General features: G+C 36.6%; 1 protein-coding gene across 6 annotated transcripts in view; it reads left to right on the top strand.

The window, feature by feature from the left end:
- PIBF1 (progesterone immunomodulatory binding factor 1) overlaps window positions 1–20,948 on the top strand; it is a 207,329-nt gene that overhangs the window by 153,211 nt on the left and 33,170 nt on the right. For all 6 annotated transcript variants that reach the window (XR_009248370.1, XM_058683081.1, XM_058683088.1 and 3 more), the window contains exon 15: window positions 14,406–14,536. Coding sequence is in view for 5 of the 6 variants with exons in the window: in XM_058683081.1 (XP_058539064.1) it covers window positions 14,406–14,536 (131 nt within the window). In the remaining variant the exon portion in view is untranslated. The remainder of the gene's footprint in view (window positions 1–14,405; window positions 14,537–20,948) is intronic.

Genomic DNA, 20,948 nt, shown 5'->3' with positions numbered 1-20,948 from the left:
TATAAAGTAAATATTGATGCATTAGATAGATCATTCACATACCTTATCTACCAAACTTACGTAGATTTCTAAAGATGAAAATAAGAGGCAAAATTCTACTTTTTAAAATACATCTATAAACAGTATTTATAAACAGATTATATTCCAGCAATATTCTTTGTACCCAAAAGTTTGTTGCCAAGGAAATATATATGGAGATATATATATATATATATATATATATATATATATATATATACACACACACATACATGCTTTAATATATGCATAGAGATATTTGGAATGGTAAAAACCAAAAGAAATCATTCATCATTGATGATAATCACAGTGGAGGGCCACTCAAATTCTAGATGGATGAAAGCGATCTTTTGAGTGTACGTTCCCTCTTTTTAGCTTAAATTACTTATTATGTGCATGTGGTATTCCCTTCTCCACTCCCTTTCTTCCTCATCTCCTTTCTTCCATTTCATTATCAAGAGCAAGTATTTAGAAGACTATGAAATTGTTCTAGAATATCAGACAAAGGAAAAATTCAGAAGCCTCTAAAAAACATAACATACAAAGTTTTAGGACTGATAAAAGGCAACAGAAAGCGTGTCTAATACATGCTCAGGCAAGGAAAAAAGATGTGACAGGAGTTTCTGTTTGATGGAGTCCTTGAAATACTTGCCCGTATGTTCTACTCTATACCAGCGATATTGGGATATATGATTTCTACAAACGTAGTATAAGTATCTAAATGAGTAAAACATGTGCTTTTGTCCTTTGAATCACCTAACAACTGCTGAGAGTGTTCTCTCAGCACCCCCAGTGTACCCAGGGTCTAGAAAGGAGTCTGTAGCACACAGGTCCTACAACTCCACCTTCGTATCTCTCCCTTCGTAAAGGGGGAGACGCACCTGCCAGCCACACCACCAAATCTGTTTAAACTTCAAAGCCAATCTTCCCTTCCGTATCTCTAAGCCTTTGTTGATGTGAGGAAAAAATGCACTATTTTATGTACCACCAAGGAGTAAGAGCAGGAGATACTTCCAATGAAACTGCAATACAATGCTTTATTATCACTCTAATGTTTTGTTTTTTTTTTTTAATTTTAAGCACACATTCTTTTAGACTTTGAGCAGTGTCTCTTATCATATATTACATACAGTTTCTATCCTTTTCTTCTTCTAACATAAACTTTGTGCTGAATGTGCCAAATCACATCGGAATCATATTGGAGACATTTTAAATGGCAGTTAAACTCAGCCTATGACAGATTAGCCATACTCAGAACTCAATTGAATTCAAAGTATAAATAGCTAAGATCGAATTTGCATGTGCAGACTTGATGAGCAGTGATTGTAAGAGGCTTCCACTTTCATAGAAAAGATGAAAAATAGTATGATTTATGGGTTCCCTTTGCCTCCCAAAGTGTTTTCCTGAAAGTTTGTTGATACCTAAAAATTCTTTTAATAAAGAACAGTGCTTTTATTTCACCATTAGAAATACGAGGCTTAGGGGCGCCTGGGTGGCTCAGTCGGTCAAGCATCTGACTTCAGCTCAGGTCATGATCTCACGGCTAGTGGGTTTGAGCCCTGTGTGGGGCTCTGTGCTGACAGCTCAGAACCTGGAGCTCAGAACTTTGGATTCTGTGTCTCCCCCTCTGTCTCTGCCCCTCCCCCAATCGTGCTGCTCTTCCTCCTCCTCCTCCTCCTCCTCCTCCTCCTCTCTCTTTCAAAAATAAGTAAGCATTTTTTTAAATTATAAATACAAGGCTTAAAACATAAACACACTGCCTGATTTTTTTTTTTAATTTAGCAAGTAAAGTTTATCAGTCCATCAAAATTCTTTCTTCTACCCAGAACTGTCCTCCATACTATGGATCGTGATTTCATTTTCAAAGGTCCCTTGCCTACCAGACAGTGTCCATATTCTTTAGCATGGCAAAGAAAGCCAGTTTGATCCTAACCTACTTCTCGTCTTCATCTTCTACCTCCCCTCTCCCCAGTCCTCACTTGCAACCCCTCCTACCCCAGGTAACATGTCTCTTGCTCCTGCTGCCACCACTGTTACCTTTCTACTTCTCAGTCTCCATTGTTTACTTTTTTCTGATTGTTCCATAAATGTGGACAGCCCAGACATCTGTCTTGGCACTGTTCTCTGTGTTTCATGGCTTCAGCTACCAGCTACAATATCTCTTCATTGTAGCCTTTTTTTAATAAGTTAGAGATTTATGCAGTCAGCATAGATATTACCAGAATTGAAAGAATGCAAAAGGAGTGTTCAGCAAGTAACGGGTTCTCCCTGTTCTTTTCATACCACCTTCTGAACATCTCTACTCAATCTCCTGTTTTAGTGCTACTGACTTGGTACAACCTCTTATCTATCATCTGAATTAAATTAGGAACCATCCTAATGGTTGGAACCATCCAATAGATTGGCATTATCTCTGTTTAGTCCTCTACCCTGTTGGCCAAAATGCTCTTTCTAAATAAAAATCTGTTTTTGTTTCTCCCACAGTTAGTCTTGTCTCTGTTCACTAAGAATAACAATATATAAGACCTCCCATTGTGCTACCCCTGCCTACATACCCAGTTTCATCGTATATTATGCCACACACGCACGCATGCACACACACAGCCGTGCTTCTGTATACAACTACTTGTGTTTCTCCCCACGTTTGTAACTTCTTCTGCTTTACTTGAATTCTCCAAGCACTCTGCGCTATTTCATGCCTCTGTGCTTTTGCACACTCCAATCTCTTTGTGCAGTGTACCCATGTCCGCATCGCAGGTGCTTGTCTTTCAGTATCAAGTGTCACCTACTCTATCAAGCCTTTTTTGAACTCCAGGCAAAAATGACTTATGTCTCCCCATGATACCATATATACCAAGATATATTTAGATAGAGATGTTGTTGACATAACTGTCTGTGTGCTTCTTAAGAGGAAGGATTCTTTTTTATTGGTCTGAGCTGCTTAGCAGCACAGTGCCTGTTTCTAGTAAGTAGTAAGTAGATCTTTGTTGAAGGAATAACTTCTGGTTTTGATAGGTCAAAGTAAATAAGAAAAGTGGGGGATGCTAGAATGAACCTGAAGCAGATTAGAGGTACCAACCAAGAGGCACAGAGGATGAGGGAGAAATCAGACCTGCTAATTAGAAAGAAAACTTTAGTTTCTTTTTAAGTGTCAGAGACTCAATCATATGCTTTATGTCACATATGGAACCAGAGCAGCGTAAATACCAGCTCCACCCACCACCATCATGAAAAAAAATATTTTAGTTACATGGAATCGGTAGTATCATCAACTTTTATTGAAAACACTGGAGTTTTTTCTCGGGAGCCCGGGTGGCTCAGTCAGTTAAGCCTCCGACTCTTGGTTTGGGCTCAGGTCACCATCTCACTGTTCGTGGGTTTGAGCCTTGAGTCAGGCTCCACGCTGATGATGCGGAGCCTGGCTGGGATTCTTTCTCTCCCTCTCTCTCTGCCCCTCCCCAGCTATCTATCTGGCTATCTCTTTCTCTCTCTCTCTCTCTCTCTCTCTCTCTCTCTCTCCCTCTCTCTCTCTGTCTGCCCCCCCTCAAAATAAATAAACTAAACTTTTTTTAAAAATCACTCAATAGGGGCGCCTGGATGGCGCAGTCGGTTAAGCGTCCGACTTCAGCCAGGTCACGATCTCGCGGTCCGTGAGTTCGAGCCCCGCGTCAGGCTCTGGGCTGATGGCTCGGAGCCTGGAGCCTGTTTCCGATTCTGTGTCTCCCTCTCTCTCTGCCCCTCCCCCGTTCATGCTCTGTCTCTCTCTGTCCCAAACATAAATAAAAAAAAAAAACGTTGAAAAAAAAAAAAATCACTCAATAAATGCAGATGGGCTTTTTAATTCTATGTTTCACTTATTTTTCTGCTAATGGCAATAGTATTGATAAAAATCAGTATTTTTATTAATAAACGGCATTTTAAAGAAATAGTAATTTCCCAGCTGGAATAAATAATGCTTATTTTGCCTATGTGGAAATATTCAGAATGAACCATCCAAATGAATTTTAACACAACATGGTAAGATTTTGTAATGACTATATAAGTAATTTTGTGAAGTAATGGTGGTAAAACTGCAATTCTGGAGAGTAAACACCTGCTCTTCCCAAATGTAAAAGTACATTTAATTGTATACAAACTAATCATCTTTTTATATATATATATTTTTTTAGTTTATTTTTGAGAGACACACACACACACACACACACACACACACACACACACTGTGAGTGGGGGAGGAGCAGAGAGAGAGGGAGACACAGAATCCAAAGCAGTTCCAGGCTCTGAGCTGTCCGCACAGAGCTTGACATGGGACTAGAACTCATGGACTGTGAGATCATGACCTGAGCTGAAGTTGGACACTCAACCAACTGACCCACCCAGGCACCCTACAAACTAATCATCTTAAGAAAAGTATGGAAAACTGGGTATTTTAAGGCTAATAAAAACTTCAATTTAACCAGAATCATTATATTTAAATCAGAGTACATGAATTACTGATAAAATTCACCTAATTTGTTGAATCTGTATAGAAAAGCAAAAGGTAAGCCATATGTAATAAGATAATGAAGATAAACATTTAATAGCAATGAAAATAGTCTCTTAAATTTTTTGAATAAATATTTCATGAAAATCAAAATTATTATATGTATATATAATTAATTAATTAATTAATTAATGGCTAGCTATTTTGAGTGCTTGCTTTAATACCAGTCATACTATCTCATGAAACCATAGGAGTATTGCTTGGGCTAACTAGTATGTTCAGAGTGTGAGGTAAACTCAGGGGAGTTTACCAGCTTCCCAGGCTTCCTGAGGCCTCAAAGAAGCCCTTTTGTGTGAGTGCAGGCTTCCATTAGATTGGAAGGTGTATCAGAGAAGAATCAAAGGAGAAGAATGACCAAGATGCAAAGTCTACTCAATCTGCTCTTAGGTTTTTCATGGATTCGCCATCGCCACAGTTAGCATATCGAGTGCTGTAATATATAATACCTCTGCCCTTAAGATCTGAAATTTTCACCAGGTGATAAAGCCCACAGAACACTGTCCACAAAATTGACCTGAGACTGATTTGGATTTTGACTGCTCTGAATGCAAATTTTGTCCTTTATGGGGTGCCTGGGGGCTCAGTCGGTTAAGTATCAGACTTCAGCTCAGGTCCTGATTTCACAGTTCGTGAGTTCGAGCCCCACATCGGGCTCTGTGCTGACAGCTCAGAGCCTGGAGCCTGCTTCAGATTCTGTGTCCCTCTCTCTGCCCCTCCCCTGCTGTCTCTCTCTCTCTCTCTCTCTCTCTCTCAAAAATAAATAAACATTAAAAAATTTTTAATAAATTAGCCTTTTCATTTTAATAATGATGAACATATATTTATCTACCCTATGAATGACTAATTTATTTTACGGACAAAACATTTCCCTTTCTTTTCTAACAGCTCTGTGTCTAACCTTGCCAAGTGCTTAAACCAAGAAGTCTTTGTTATGGCTCATTCTGGAAAAAAACTCAATTACATGGATTCAGGACAATATAGTAAAATTTGTTCTGTAAACATGCTTTTTATAGGTTCACACACCAGCTCATGTGAGTGGGTGTGTGTACCGAATGTCAGCCACCACTGAAGTAAGGGACAAAGTGATTTATCTATAAATTGTGTCCTGTTTACACATCAAACAAATTGTTTAAACTTTTTACCTTACTGATGTGCCTTGATAACTCATGAATGACTACATTTTTCTCATTTAAGAGCTGTTACAACTCAACACTGCAGTGCCCTCCCCTCTGCCATCAGGATTGTCATACAGTTGAACCACGTTAAAATGAATTTCTCAGAGGGAGCTTTAAGGGGGCAAGAAATTTAAAACACTTGAACTTGAAAATTCCATTCTCTGACTCTAATCTCCTGTCCTTCCAGCTCTCCCAGTCCTTTCATTCTCACTAAATCTGTGCTTTATTTGTACTCAATACATGTTCCACATTCATAAACTCTGTATTTTCCAATCTGTCAGGCCCTTCTTGGCTTCACTTTTCTTTCTACCCAGCCATGACCTTACCAGCCATCTGAGCACTACATTCACTAGCACCTAGATTGCTTTGTCACTAATTCATCCATCAGGCTTTTCTTGACATCCCTACCTTTCACATAGCACCTTACAGGGCAACGATAGTTACCCTGTAAATACTTAATGGAAGGAAAGAGAGAGGGAGAGAAAATTCTTTGGTTTTGTGGTAATATGCTGAAAATTTCTTGTGGAAATGTGTTACTGCTTGAAAGAATTACAAATTCATGTTGTTGAACATCAACCAGAACCTCATTCCTATTGCCCACTGTTTTTATTTTTCTGCATCTGTCCTGTTTCCCATTATCTTCATTGCAGGTCACTTCCACTCAAAACCATCAGTTCCATCATCTCTGTCTTCCTTATTAGGTCATCTAAATTTCTTTCTCTTAAGTCTCTTTCACCCAAGGATTTTTGTAGTATCTTCACTTTCTCTCTTTTTCCCCCTTTTGGTTTCTCTTCAAAAAGATGAGAGAGAATGAGAATGTGTGTGTGTGTGTGTGTGTGTGTGTGTGTGTGTGTGTGTGTATACACACAGAGGTAACTTTCAAAAATTAACCCCTCTCTTTATACCTTATTCCTTCCATCCGCCCTGATGCTCTGTTCAGCTCTGCCCTCCGTTAGTGATCGCCAGTGACTTCCTAATTGACAGTGTTCTCTTCTCAGTCTCCTGATCTATGGCATGACATTATAGATTTTATAGATAAGCTAGAAATTCTGTTCTCTCTTTGCTTGACAACACCATTCCTCTCCCATGTCTTCGTCTTCTTCCAACCCTATAGCGTAGCTGTCCCTCACATATCTGCCCTTTGTCCTATTTTTACATGTCACTAGTGATTCTCAAATGCTAGTGAATGTAAGAATCACCAAAGATTCTTGTTTAACCTGTAGGTTTCTAGGGGCACGTGAGTGGCTCAGATGATTAAGCATCCAACTCTTGATTTCATTTCAGGTCATGATGTGATTCATAAGATAGAGCCCTACATCGGGCTCTGTGCTGACAGCTTAGAGCCTGCTGGGGATTCTCATTCTCTCTCTCTCTCTCTCTTCCTTCCTCCATCCCTCCAAAATAAATAAGCATTTAAAAAAATAAAATAAAATGTGGGTTTCTAGATCCTGCCCTCAGAGATTGTGATTAAGTAGGTCTGGAATGAAACCCATGAATCTGCATTTTTAACAAGCTCATCTTGTGACTCGAATAAAAGTGATGCATGGCCACACTTTGAAAAATAATGCTCCACAGCCCTATCTATTCTGTGACTTATAAGTAGATAGTCCCTTGCATCCATCACTGATTGCTCTGAAATATTTAATGTCCTACTCATGAATTTCATCTTATTATCTGTTCTTTCTCCTTTTACCTCATTAATATCTCCTTATTACCATACTTTGACAATCTCGGGACTAGAGCAGGGCTGATAATCAACTAGCACTTGCTTTTGGTTATTAAAACAACAAAATATTTGCAAGAAGGCTGCACACAGCTGTTGTCCAAAGGCCCTGAGTGTCATTCCTGTCTGTACTGGCACCTCTCTGAGATCCCTGCGACCTCCTCACCATCCACCAAGAGAGATACCATACGTGGCACCTGCCCCAGTGCAAAGCTGGTGTCTTAAGTGGTTGAATTTTATCAGTTAAATATCACTCCTGTTAAAGATGAGATAATTAACCATGTGAAACACAGGATAAGAAGCTGGTTTTAATGGGAAGGATAGTAAAGTCAGGATATAAGATGATGTGCAGTCCTGTTAAACCTGCTAAAATAGTTGGATGGAATAGCCTGCAGCAAGTCCAAGATGACCAGAGCTGTGCTTTCCAAATTTGACCAATTATCAGAAATATTGATTCAGTGGGACTGGGGTGGGCCCCGGAAATCCGTTTTTGAACATTTTCCCCAGTGATTCTGATGATTTAACTAGGTTTGAGAACTGCTTTAGATTGAGAACACAGAGAATTAGTACTAAAGTGTTGCCCCTTATTGGACCTCAAATAGGCATTTTAAATTCCTTGGCACCATCAAAAAGGTTAGATAGGATATATGGAATTTTCCTCACAAACTACCACCAGTACTAGAAAGTATCATTTGTATATATTTTAAATAGAAATCAATTCAGTATTAAATTCTATTCAACAGAATGCATTTTGTCTCTGGCAGGAAGGAGCTCCATTTCTAGAAGTTTCTTTGAAAATAAACTCCATAAGAAAAAAAAATCCCACATTTAGGAAAAACACAACAAAATGTGATCACCTTTATATATTTAATTTTAAGAGAAAATATATAATTTTAGATTATCTAAGAACAAGTTAAGATTTGAATTAAAACATGTAATTATGTTTTAATCAGCCGTTGCTTGTCTCTGAATCATGTGTACAGTTTATTGAAACAAAGGAGGAATAACAATTCTGTGGGCTCCTGGGTGGCTCAGTCGGTTGAGCATCCAACTTTTGATTTTGGCTCAGGTCATGATCTCACAGTTCATGGGATCAAGCCCCATGTCGGGCTCTGTGCTGACAGTCCAGAATCTTCTTGAGATTCTCTGTCTCCCTCTCTCTGCCTATCTCTCTCTCTCTCTCAAAAAAAAAAAAAAAAAAAAAAAAAAATATATATATATATATATATATATGTAATTATGTTTTAATCAGGTGTTGCTTTTCTCTGAATCATATGTACAATTTATTAAAACAAAGGAGGAATAACAATTCTGTAAAATGTTGTGTCATGGGTTTAGTCCTGAGTCATTTATTACGTATATGATTCTTGAGTCACTAATTACTAAGGCTTTCCTATAAGGAAAAGATTACTAACAATAGACAAAGTAAGTGATTGTGAAACTTTTAATACTAATTATTATGGTTACAGAAAGACTTTTTAAAATCACATTGGAGGAATTAAATTCTGTCAAATTACATTTATTTCAAAAATAGGTATTAGCATCACTTTTCATCGACAAACGTGTATTTTTCGTGAGGAATTAAAATACATTTTGGGATTTAGAATCTTAAAAGTTTATAAAGAAATATGTTCTTAAAACTGACAGCACTATAGTTATTTTTATTATCCAGAGAGGGAGTAGTTTCTAGGTTGTATATTAAAGATACCTTTTAAAAGTAAGGCATTGGGGCCCTTAATTTTGTTTACAGTACTGAAACCTAACATATGTAATTTCTGTGATGAAAAAAAAAATGGAACTAAAATAATTAAGACTAATGACTGCTGTTATTCTTTTATGCAGTTGAATTTAGATCCAATAAGTTTCAAAAATAGCACATTCTAGACTACAGCTAACTGCGATTTGTAAATGCCCTTAATGCTTCCCTCACGTTGCACCCCAGCCCCCCACCCTGCCCCCACCCTGCCCCACCCCACCCCACCCCACCCCGATTGTTCTGCACTTTGAAACACAAAGCAACTTGTCAGTTCAGTTTATTCAGTTAAGGTCAGTTCCGTGAAAACAAAGTCAAGGCAATTGTTTGATTTAATTGACTAGTGAAACTGGTTATACAGGTAAGAAGAACTCAGTTTTATTTTTGTCCAGCTGCGTATTTGAATGTTCATAAAGTAACTTAGTAGAGTAAGTAATAAGATTCCAGTGACATTGTAATAAATTTAAAAGAACGGTTACCAAAGCAAGGAAAAAGGACACTAAAACCCAAACTGTAGAAAATATTCATGGTATTTTTTTTCTTTATGGCATTGCTTCTTTGTAATGAATCATGTTCAAAAAATGAAGTCTTCTTTTTTTTCACTGTTTGTTTCCTTATCTTTGAGGAATTTCTTTTCCTGGGCTAATGTAACCAAAAGGAAAATTTTTAATATAATTTAGTCAAATCAGTTAAATAACTTTTACAAAGTAGTCCTCAATCTGCAAACAGATATTCTACAGCAGCTAGCTGGTCAACCACCTTTTGGCTTCACTCTCCTCCTTACCCACCTAGACCTCAAGGCTGTTCACTTTGACAATGATTGTTTCTGCCTTTGATTCTTCTGCCTTCCTCTGTACCTTCCATTATATCCATCCTGCTGTTCTCTACACCTTCAGCTTCTGGGCTGCTAGTCACTCATTTCTTTTATGTGGGTACTAAAATAAATGATATGTTTAGATCTTAAAATATATATCTATAAATCTTGTAGGGGCACCTGGGTGACTCAGTCGGTTAAGCATCTGACTTCGGGTCAGGTCATGATCTCACGGTTCGTGGGTTTGAGCCCTGCATCGGGCTCTGTGCTGACAGCTCAAAGCCTGGAACCTGCTTCGGATTCTGTGTCTCCCTCTCTCCGTGTCCCTCCCCTGCTCACGCTCTGTCTCTCTGTCTCTCAAAAATAAATAAAATGTTAAAATAAATCTTGTAAATGTAACTCCCTTGAGAAAAAAAGTCATTTCTTGTCCCAGAAAAAGAGCAAATCTTTAGCCTCCATTGAACTTGTTAGGAACTATGAAGGAAAGAGGAAAAGATACTGAAACATATACAAGGCTAGAATTTTATTGGCAAAGAATATTTTAAGGTCATAAAGTAGGAATTTTGTGGCAGTTTTGTTCTGTGTAATAAAGTACTCCCTTCCCCACCCCTCATTCTTATAATAGGTGTTTACCACTTCTGTTGTGATTTGTTCAGTTTTTGCATATCCAACTTTAGAATACCTTTTCTGAGAAATCATTAGGTACCAAAGTAGGGGCCTACGGATATTGACAGTGCTGTGTGTGACCTACATCTTACATCTGCTTAGGAAAAAAGAGCAAATGCAATAAACAACAACAACAACAAAAACCAAGGTTGGTTGGATATATAAGTTAATAAAATCCTTAAGAGAAGAATCTTGGTCTTATGTATCAAGAGGATTACGTTGTCCTTAAACTTAGTGCAACTTCTGTTATGAAAAAACTTCACAAAGAAAACATTAATTAAAGAAAAAAGTAATTTTGAAGTCTGTTGCAACATTATTTATGATGCAATTGATAAATTGATAACATCCTAAAGGTTTATTACTATAAGCAATGTAATTATGATATGTTGGCTTCCTAGACAGTTTTGTAGCCATTAAAATCGTAAATTAAGTTACTCTGAGAGCTTGGAAAAATAATAAAGGTAAAGTGAAAAGGTCTAATATAAGATTGTACATAATGTACTAAGAAAAAGCAATCCAAAAGGAAATTACAAAAACAAATCCACTTATGATAGCATCAAAAAGAATGAAATCTAAGCTTAGGAATAAATTTAATCAAACAGGAGAAGGAGTTGTACACTGAAAACTACACAACTTTGCTAAAGAAATTTTAAAAGACCTAATAAATGGAAAGACATCTCATGTTTATAGATTAGAAGACTTAATATTGCTAAGATCACAATACTGCCCAAAACAATTTATAGATTCAGTATAATCCCTATCAAAATCCCAATAGCATTTTTTGAAGAAATAGAAAAACCCATCCTAAAATTCCTATGCAATTTTAAGGGACCCTGAATGGCCAAAACAATCTTGAAAAGGAAAATCAAAGTTGGAAGACACACTTCCCAGTTTTAAAATGTACCACAAAGCTACAGTAGTCAAAACAGTGTTGTACTAGCATAAGGATAGATAGATAAGACTAATGGAATAAAATAGAGAGTCTGGAAATAAACCCTTCATATATGGTCGAAAGGTTTTCAATAAGATTGCTAAGACCATTCAATGGTCTTTTCAACAAACGGTGCTGGTAAAACTGGATATCCGCATGTCAAACATTGAAATAGAATCCTTATCCTACTGTCTACAAAAATTAATTCAAACTGGATCAAAGACATAAATTTCAGAGCTAAGAATGTAACACTATAGAAGAAAACATAGAAAATTTTCATGATCTTGGGCTTGGCAGTTGTTTCTTAAAAATGATACCAACTAGGGGCGCCTGGGTAGCTCAGTCGGTTAAGCGTCCGACTTCAGCTCAGGTCACGATCTCGCGGTCCGTGAGTTCGAGCCCCGCGTTGGGCTCTGGGCTGATGGCTCAGAGCCTGGAGCCTGTTTCCGATTCTGTGTCTCCCTCTCTCTCTGCCCCTCCCCCGTTCATGCTCTGTCTCTCTCTGTCTCAAAAATAAATAAATGTTAAAAAAATTAAAAAAAAAAAATGATACCAATTTAGGATTATCTGTCTCCCTCTTTCTCTGCCCTCCCCTGCCGCTCTCTGTCTCTCAAAATAAATGTTAAAAAATAAAACGATACCAAAAGTATAAGCAACAAAAGAAAAAACTAGGTAAGTTGGACATCATCAAAATTAAAGACTTTTGTGATCAAAGGACATAATCAAGAGAGTGAAAAGACAACCCACAGAACAGGAGAAAATATTTGTAAGTCATATGTCTAATATGGGTTTAATTTCCAGAACATAACTCCCAGGGGCACCTGGGTAGATCAGTCCGTTAAACATCCGACTTCGGCTCAGGTCATGATCTCACAGTTTGTGAGTTTGAGCCCCACATCAGGCTCTGTGCTGACATCTCAGAGCCTGGAGCCTGCTTCAGACTCTCTGTCTCTCTCTGTCTCTCTCTGTCTCTCTCTCTCTGCCCCTCCCTGGCTTGTACTCTGTCTCCCTCTCTCTCTCTCTCTCTCTCGCTCTCGCTCTCTCACAAAAATAAACATTTTAAAAATTAAAAAAAAAAAGAAAAAAGAAAAAAAAACTCCCGTAACTCCACAACAAAAAAACAGACAACATAATTGAAATTATGGGCAAATGACTTGAATAGACATTTGTCCAAAGATACACAGTGACCGATAGGTACATGAAATAATAGTGTTGGTGAGGATGTGGAGAAAGTAGAACCAAGTGCATTGCTAATAGGAACGTAAAATGATGCAGCCGCTGTGCAAAACAGTTGCCTGTTCCTCAAAAAGTTAACTATAGAAAACAATTTTTTTAACTTTTTAAAAAGTTAAATATAGAATTACCATATGACCTAGCAATTTCACTCCACTTCTAGCAGATATTCAAAGGAATTGAAAATGGGGACTCAAACAGATATTTATACCCAACTGTTTTAACATTAATTAAAATAGCCAAAAAAGTGAAAACCCAAGTATTCATCAACAGATGAAAAAATAAATAAGATGTACTATAAACACACAATGGAATATTATTCAGCCATAGAAAGGAATGAAGTTCTGATACATTGTACAGCATGGGTGAACCTTGAAAACATTACCTTAAGTGGAATAAGCAGACACAAAATGACAAATATTATATGATTCCCCTTATAGATCTAGAATAGGCAAATTCATAGAGACAGATAGTAGAGGTTTCTAATGGCTGGGGGGTTGCAGGGAGTGTTTTTGTTTAATGGATACAGAGTTTCCATTGGGATTGATAAAAATGTTCCAGGAATAGAGATTAGTGATGGTTATACAACATTATGAATATATGTAATGCCACTGAATTGTGTACTATAAAATGGTTAAGCTGGTATATTCTTTATATTGTAACTGTAATTTTTTTTTTTTTTAGAGAGTGAGAGTGGGGATAGGGTAGAGAGAGAGAATCTTTATTTTTTTTAACTTTTGTTAACATTTATTTATTTTTGAGAGATAGAGCACGAGCCAGGGAGGGGCAGAGAGAGGGAGAGAGAATCCAAAGCAGTCTCCAGGCTCTGAGCTGTCAGCACAGAGCCGAGTGCAGGGCTCCAGTCCACAAACCGTGAGATCATGACCTGAGGTCACGAAGTCAGATGTTTAACTGACTGAGCCACCCAGGCACCCCGAAAAAGAGAATCTTAAGCTCCACACTGAGGAGGTCTATCCCACAACCGTGGGATCATGATCTGAGCCAAAATCAAGAGTGGTACACTCCACCAACTGAGCCAGACAGGTGCCCCTACCATTTTTGTTAAAAAAAAAAACTTCATTATACCTAGTGATTTAGTTTCATAAATTATCAGTTTTAGAAATAAAGATGGAAGGAAATACGAAGATGTAGAAAAATGCTAAATTGCAATGTCATTATTTTTAATAGAAATAAAGCTCAAATAAAAGGTTTTTATTTTTAGCTAATGGATGTTTATTAAAAGGAGATAAATTTTGTCACATATCTTCTCAAACCAACAAATGGCAAAAACATTTAGGTGACTCGTCCCTGAAACTGGTAATAATTCATATTTTATTTAACATTTTTCTTTGTGTTTACATATTATTATTATTATTATAAAGAATAGTTCTATTGATTAATAATTTTGAAAACCTTCAAAGTTACATAGGAAAAGCTCTTCTGAGTAACTCATGCAAGGGAGTTTTGGCATACTGTACCTGTGCTAGAATAATAATCTTCAGTTTCTTATAAAATGTTTTAGATTTTCATGAAATCTGTTTTTCTTTAGCTTGACAGGGCCAATTCTCTGTTAAACCAGACTCAGCAGCCTTACAGATATCTCATCGAATCAGTGCGTCAGAGAGACTCTAAGATTGATTCGCTGAAAGAGCATGTTACACAACTTGAGAAAGATGTCAGGTAAAATCATCTGTTCTTTTTTTTTTTTTTTTAATTATAAAGGCAACGTAAACATAATACTGCTATCCATGAACTAAGGTTGTAAATTGGGAAGAAAAAAATGTAAATAATGAACATGGTTTTAAATGTAATTTATCTTAGAGAAACTTAGGTCACGTCACGTTAGGTGCTCACATTCCACCTTGTAATCAGAAGTCTTAGCCTGGACCTAACAGTGCTATGCTTACTAACAGCACTCCCCTCACCCTAGGAAGCAAAAAGCTGTCCTGTCCTTGTTCCCCTACAATTCTTTAGTGGGATGGGGTTTAACCAAAGCGAGGGAGAACATAACCAGATGCCACTTGTGGAGTCAAAATAACTTTTTAAACAGATAAAATATACACATTTGCTTAGATTCTGTTGACTTTGCCAAGGAATTTTTTAGGGTTTTCTTCCCCTGACTTTTTACATGAAGTAACCTATGAATCACCTAAATATAAATAAACCCCTTTCACTTCCTTAAATTTAAATTGTTTTCTTACATGACACCTTATCCAAAGGACTTGCTCCACTTAATAGCCATTCACATTCTTTACCTGTTCATCTATACAGTCATTTTAGTCTTTTTAAATTGGAGTAAAAGAGGGATGGTATACAGAAAGAAAGATTTTAACTCATGGATGGTTGATTAGTTGGCTTAGTTATTGGATTTTAAGGTTGTTAGAATAATTTAGATAAATTATTAGCCAATTCATAAATATAGAAGCAAAGAATTAGATGGGAATAGAAATTGTTAAATTAAGGAATTGGAAAACAATAAGGAGAATATATTAAATTCAGATTTCCTAAGGTATATAATCAAAGTATAAAGCTATTGGTAATTAACTCTAAAGTATGGGAGGGTATTCTTTTTGATGAATCAGAATAACCACCTTCTCTTGTTTCTATCCCACCAAAATAATTGGTCCAAAACTTTATTCCTGATCTTTTTAATCTTAAGATGATAGGTTAAAATAATTTTAAATCACATTTATGCTTTAAAATGTCAATATAAGTAAGAATTTATTTTTGGATTGATTTTGAAGTTAATTACATTTAGAATATGTATAGCCAGTATTCATTAAATTTACTGAATAATAAATAAACCAAATTAAGAAACTGTTAAATAATTTAATCAATCAATTAAACAGTTCTTCTATAAATAGCTACTAGGGGCAATAGAAATTATGTCTTATCACTCACTGGGTACTTGGCTATCTTAGGGAAATTGAGGGAAGAACTTTTTCTTCCTATATTATATACTTCTGTTATATTTGAAATTTTGTGTAGAATCTTTTTTTTACCTTTTAAATCTTGGAGTGAAACATAAAAGTCCTGTGGAAAAATTACCTTTCACAGTTACCTTCGAATAAGTTTATTTGAATATTTATTTAACTAAGAATTAAGAGAGCTGAAAATCTTTAATACAGATTAATTAATAATATTAATTATTAAATAGTTAGCTGTAGGAGGAAACTATAAAGATGAACAAATTCAGCCCTAGAGAAATTAAGTAACTTGTTATCTGAGAACATACCGTTTGGTCGTAGGGCCAAAATTTGAATCCAGATCTGTCTGCTTTCTAATTCTATACTCTTAACCATTATGTTATACTGCCTCCCTATGTTCTATTCTGAATAAGGGGTAATTTTTCGTTAACTAATGTAATTAAGGAAGAGAAGCCAAAAAAAAAAAAAAGTGTAAAAGAGTAGTTAAAATTGGAGCTTTAATGGATTGACAGTTGTTGAAGCTAGGTGATGGATACATGTGGGTTTGTTATATTTTCTCTCTTTCAAAATATTCCACATAAACTTGTTTTTAAAAAACAGAGTTTAAAAGGGAATACAGGCTCTACAGATAGGTTGCATGGGTTCATATCTAGCTCAGTACTCAGCTTTGAATTAGAACAAGTCAGTTAAACTCTCGAAACCTCCACTCTCCAATAGAACTCTCTGTAATGGTAAATATATTCCATATCTGCACTGTCCAGTATGGTAGCCACTACCCACATGAAGAACTAAATTTTTAATTTTAATTAAATTACTTTTCATCTTAATTACCACGTATGGCCAGCTAATGGCTATGTTATTGGACAGTACAGCCAGTTTTCTCATTTGTGAACTGAGAGTAGTACTCTAGCACTAGCAGTACCTAATTCATATAGTCATTTTGAGGATTAAATGATATAATCTCGGTGATATATATAGGACTGTGCCTACACATTATGAATGCTATATAACTGCTCTTTTGAGTATTGGTCTGACATGTAACAAATTTTCATGTTGAGAATTACCTTAAAAATAAGAAGTAACATTTCTCAAAATATCTTGAATTTTGACAAAAACTAGGACTCCCTTAATGTGAGAAGTAAGTGAGATGATTCATTTTCAGGAATACCAAATAAAAGCTGTGCTGTCTAGCTAACAATAGGTTTACAACCTATTGGAAATATGTACAAACCCTCCCCCACCCTCCCCCCATCCCTACCCCCCCGCCCCCCCCCCCCACACACACACACACAGTCGAGTCCCAAACCCTTAGACACTTCACTTCCTGGTTCTTCTTCCCCTCTCCATTTCATGGGCTTATTTTTCGCCGGCTTTGCAATGAGCATGTGCCAAAGAACTGAAGTCTCTGCGTCACCTCAAGGAATGTACACTTGTTCCAGTCAGGCTACTTTTTGGCCTTACATGGGCATAAGCGACTTCTGGGTAAGGCTGTAACCTCTGTAGTACTCAGCCAATGAGGAATCAGGGGAGGGACTTCCTGCAAGGAGATAAATTGCCTGCTGTAACCCCTCTGAGTGGATCTGTCCATCAGACACCAGCTCTTGCAAGAATGTTGATTAAACCCTCACTTCACTGTTCTCCTCGTCTCCACATCTCTCCTATGATTGAGGCAATGGGCTTCTTTCTCACACTTAGTAACAGCAGCAATAATCATAAAAACTATGCCAATTACGAAAATTGGCATAAAATATAAATATATAAAAATATTTTTGTGCTTAAATCTGAGTCCTTTAAAGCTGTTTCATAAATTTATTGTATATTTTAATAGATTCTGAACTAGTATTTCATAGGATATGAAACCTTGCTCTTAATTGAAGTAGCTATGCTACCTTGTAATGTGAAAAATTAAGGTGCTTTCAGTAGGTTAATTATGACCTTTGAGATGCTGTTAAATGTACCTTAATGACATGAATGAAATAGCATAAAAATAGCCCGATCAACGAGTCAGATACAGCAGTCTATCTACCATCACTCCTACTCTGAGCTGATGACATTTCAGATGTAGTGGAATTATCCTGGGCTTTGAGCACACATCAGCCTGCTTTCTTTTGTCATGGTAAATGTGCCTGTAAAATACAGATCTTAGCGTGAACATCAAGGGTTAGAAGTGAAAATTAAATGAAATGACCTATATAAAGCTTCTGGCACATGAGGAAACTTGGTAAATATTACTTCCCTTCCTTTTGTCCTTCATTAATTTGAAATGTAAACATTAAATGACCCATTCAAAAAGATTACTGAGTGGTTGTTCCTTGAAAATGCCTATTCCTTTTTGCTGCATGTTGATTTTAATTGTAAGGAATATTTATATTAATTGATTATTTTTTTAATTGAAGTATAGTTGGCATGCCACATTATATTAGTTTTAGGTGTACAACATAGGGATTAGACATTTAGCTAGGTTACAAAATGCTCACCATGGTGTGGCTGCCATCTGTCACCATACAAACTTATTACAGTATTATTGACTGTATTCCCTATGCCATACGTTTCATCCCCATGACTTACTTATTTTATAGCTGGAAGTTTGTACCACCTAATCCCCTTCACCTATTTTATCCAAATCCCGGCCCCCTCCCCTCTGGCAACCACGAGTTCTTACGACTATTTTCAACAGTTTTTATGAGTCTTCCTGTTTTGTTTTTTTTTTTGTTTGTTTGTTTTTTTAATTTTTTTTTTCAACGTTTTTAATTTATTTTTGGGACAGAGAGAGACAGAGCATGAACGGGGGAGGGGCAGAGAGAGAGGGAGACACAGAATCGGAAACAGGCTCCAGGCTCCGAGCCATCAGCCCAGAGCCTGACGCGGGGCTCGAACTCACGGACCGCGAGATCGTGACCTGGCTGAAGTCGGACGCTTAACCGACTGCGCCACCCAGGCGCCCCTTCCTGTTTTGTTTTGTTTGTTCATTTGTTTTGTTTTATAGATTCCACATGTAAGTGAAATCATGCAGTATTTGTTTTTCTCTATCTGACTTACTTCATTTAGCATAATACCCTCTAGGTCTATCCATGTTATTGCAGATAGCAAGATTTCATTCTTTTTTATAACAGACTAATATTCCCATGTGTGTGCATGTGTGTATACACACTACGTCTTTATCCATTCATCTATCTGTAGGTTACCTTTTTGTGTTCTGTTGATGGTTTCCTTTGTAGTTTCAAAGCTTTTTAGTTTGATACAGTCCCAATTGTTTATATCTGCTTTTTTTGCCCTTGCCTAAGGAGACAGATCCAAAAAAATAATTGCTAAGACCAATGTCCAAGGGTTTATTGCATATGTTTTCTTTTAGGAGTTTTATGGTTTCAGTTAAATGATTACCTTTTAAATATTTCTCTATTCAGTAAAAGCTCTTTAAAGAACTGAGTAATTTTATCATTTTCTTAGAAAATAAAACAATACCACTATACCACACCCATGACTTGCAAATTTAGCTATACATATTCAATGTGTAGAAAGATTAGAGTAAATATGTACTAAAATGAAATCATTATAAACACATTAAAAGCTAACATTTGAGATATCACTATTAACTACTTTAAATCCCCCTATCATTAAAGTAATAATCCCTTCTAAAAGTAGTACTGGTAAACTTTCTACCAAGCCACAAGAGACAGTCTGGGTTATATAGTTTGTTTGATCTATAGTTCACAACTGAACGAAGCATGGAAAGAGAATAATTAGCATAAATTTCCTTTCCCGGTTGTCAGTTCTCAGTTTATTCTTTACTAGTAGTTTAAGAAGAAAAAACTACTTAGCCTTGTAAAGCTAAGTCAGGGTATACTGATCCAGGAAGTTACAGAAGAGTATATCAGGAATATGTTTTCATATAGCAGGTGACACAGAGCCATAAACATGAGTTTCTGAGTAATAATTAACAGTGAATTAAACAATTATGGGTGTAATATGCCATTCACGATAGATGTGCTTATAAGGAGATTTGTTTTGTAGTTGCTTTATGAGTCACGCATGGAAGCTTTGTATTTTTAAAGGTAAATTTCCACTGTTGTGAAATGTGTCTTGAGACTAAACTTCGTTTGAGTAATTACATACATACTGGAAGAACACAGAGTATAATAATCGTCATATTCAGTTTTAGAGACCCATGTGTTGGAAGATGGCCTCCTTTGTGGTTTAAGAGTATATTGTAGAGAAGGCTGAGACTTAGAAAATATATGCCCAAGTATTGTCTGAGGAGTCTGTACTGTTTGTCATAAACCCACATCTTGCAGATAGAACAGAGTTGCTCTGTAAACCAATTTATACACCTAGCTTTTATTCTGTATTATAAAGTTATTTTTGCTATTTTTTTTTTACTTTTTTTAATGTTTGTGTGTGTGTGTGTGTGTGTGTGTGTGTGTGTGTGAGAGAGAGAGAGAGCGCACGCAAGCAAGCACAAGTGGCGGAGGCAGAGAGAAAACACAGAATCCAAAGCAGGATTGGCTTTGAGCTGTCAGCACAGAGCCCAACACATGGCCCGAACTCACAAGCAGTGAGTTCATGGCCTAAGCCGAAGTCAGATGCTCAACTTAGCGAGCCACCCAGGCGCCCCATTTTTGCTATTTAAATATGGAATATTTACTTTATTCTGGAAAACACTGAACACTACATATAAAGGATTTCTAATGAATTATCCAGTCAAAATCCTTTATTACCTCAACATTCCTCCATTCCTGTTGCACTGCATTTTATTTAAGGGCCTGTTGGTATTTGAGAGTATGTATGTGTGTGTGCATATGTGTACTGTATGTGAGTGTATGTTTACATACGATGTGTATGTAACATGTATTTGAACATTAACATGCATGTGAACATTAATACATTTCTATTCCTCGAAAAATCCTAGTCCTATGTTACTGGATGTTTATTTTAATTTCAAAAAATGTTTTATCTTCTTCATGATGATTCTAGCTAAAGATAGATTCTAATTCAACAGTTACAGAAACATCTGATCTTTACCAGGCTTTGGAAGACTCTGGCAGAATCTGGCATTCAGTTACATTATATTATTTAGTTCTTTTCAACTCCAAGGCTCAGTAAGATCTCTGATGCTTAATTCTGAAAGTCAAATCTGTTTTTCTGCTAAGCTGCTAACCTGTATGGCA

Source organism: Neofelis nebulosa, chromosome 1 (genome assembly GCF_028018385.1).
Source record: "Neofelis nebulosa isolate mNeoNeb1 chromosome 1, mNeoNeb1.pri, whole genome shotgun sequence".
NCBI classification, from domain to species: domain Eukaryota; kingdom Metazoa; phylum Chordata; class Mammalia; order Carnivora; family Felidae; genus Neofelis; species Neofelis nebulosa.
The sequence above is the reverse complement of the archived record's forward strand: the minus strand, read 5'-3'. Positions and strand labels throughout refer to the sequence as shown.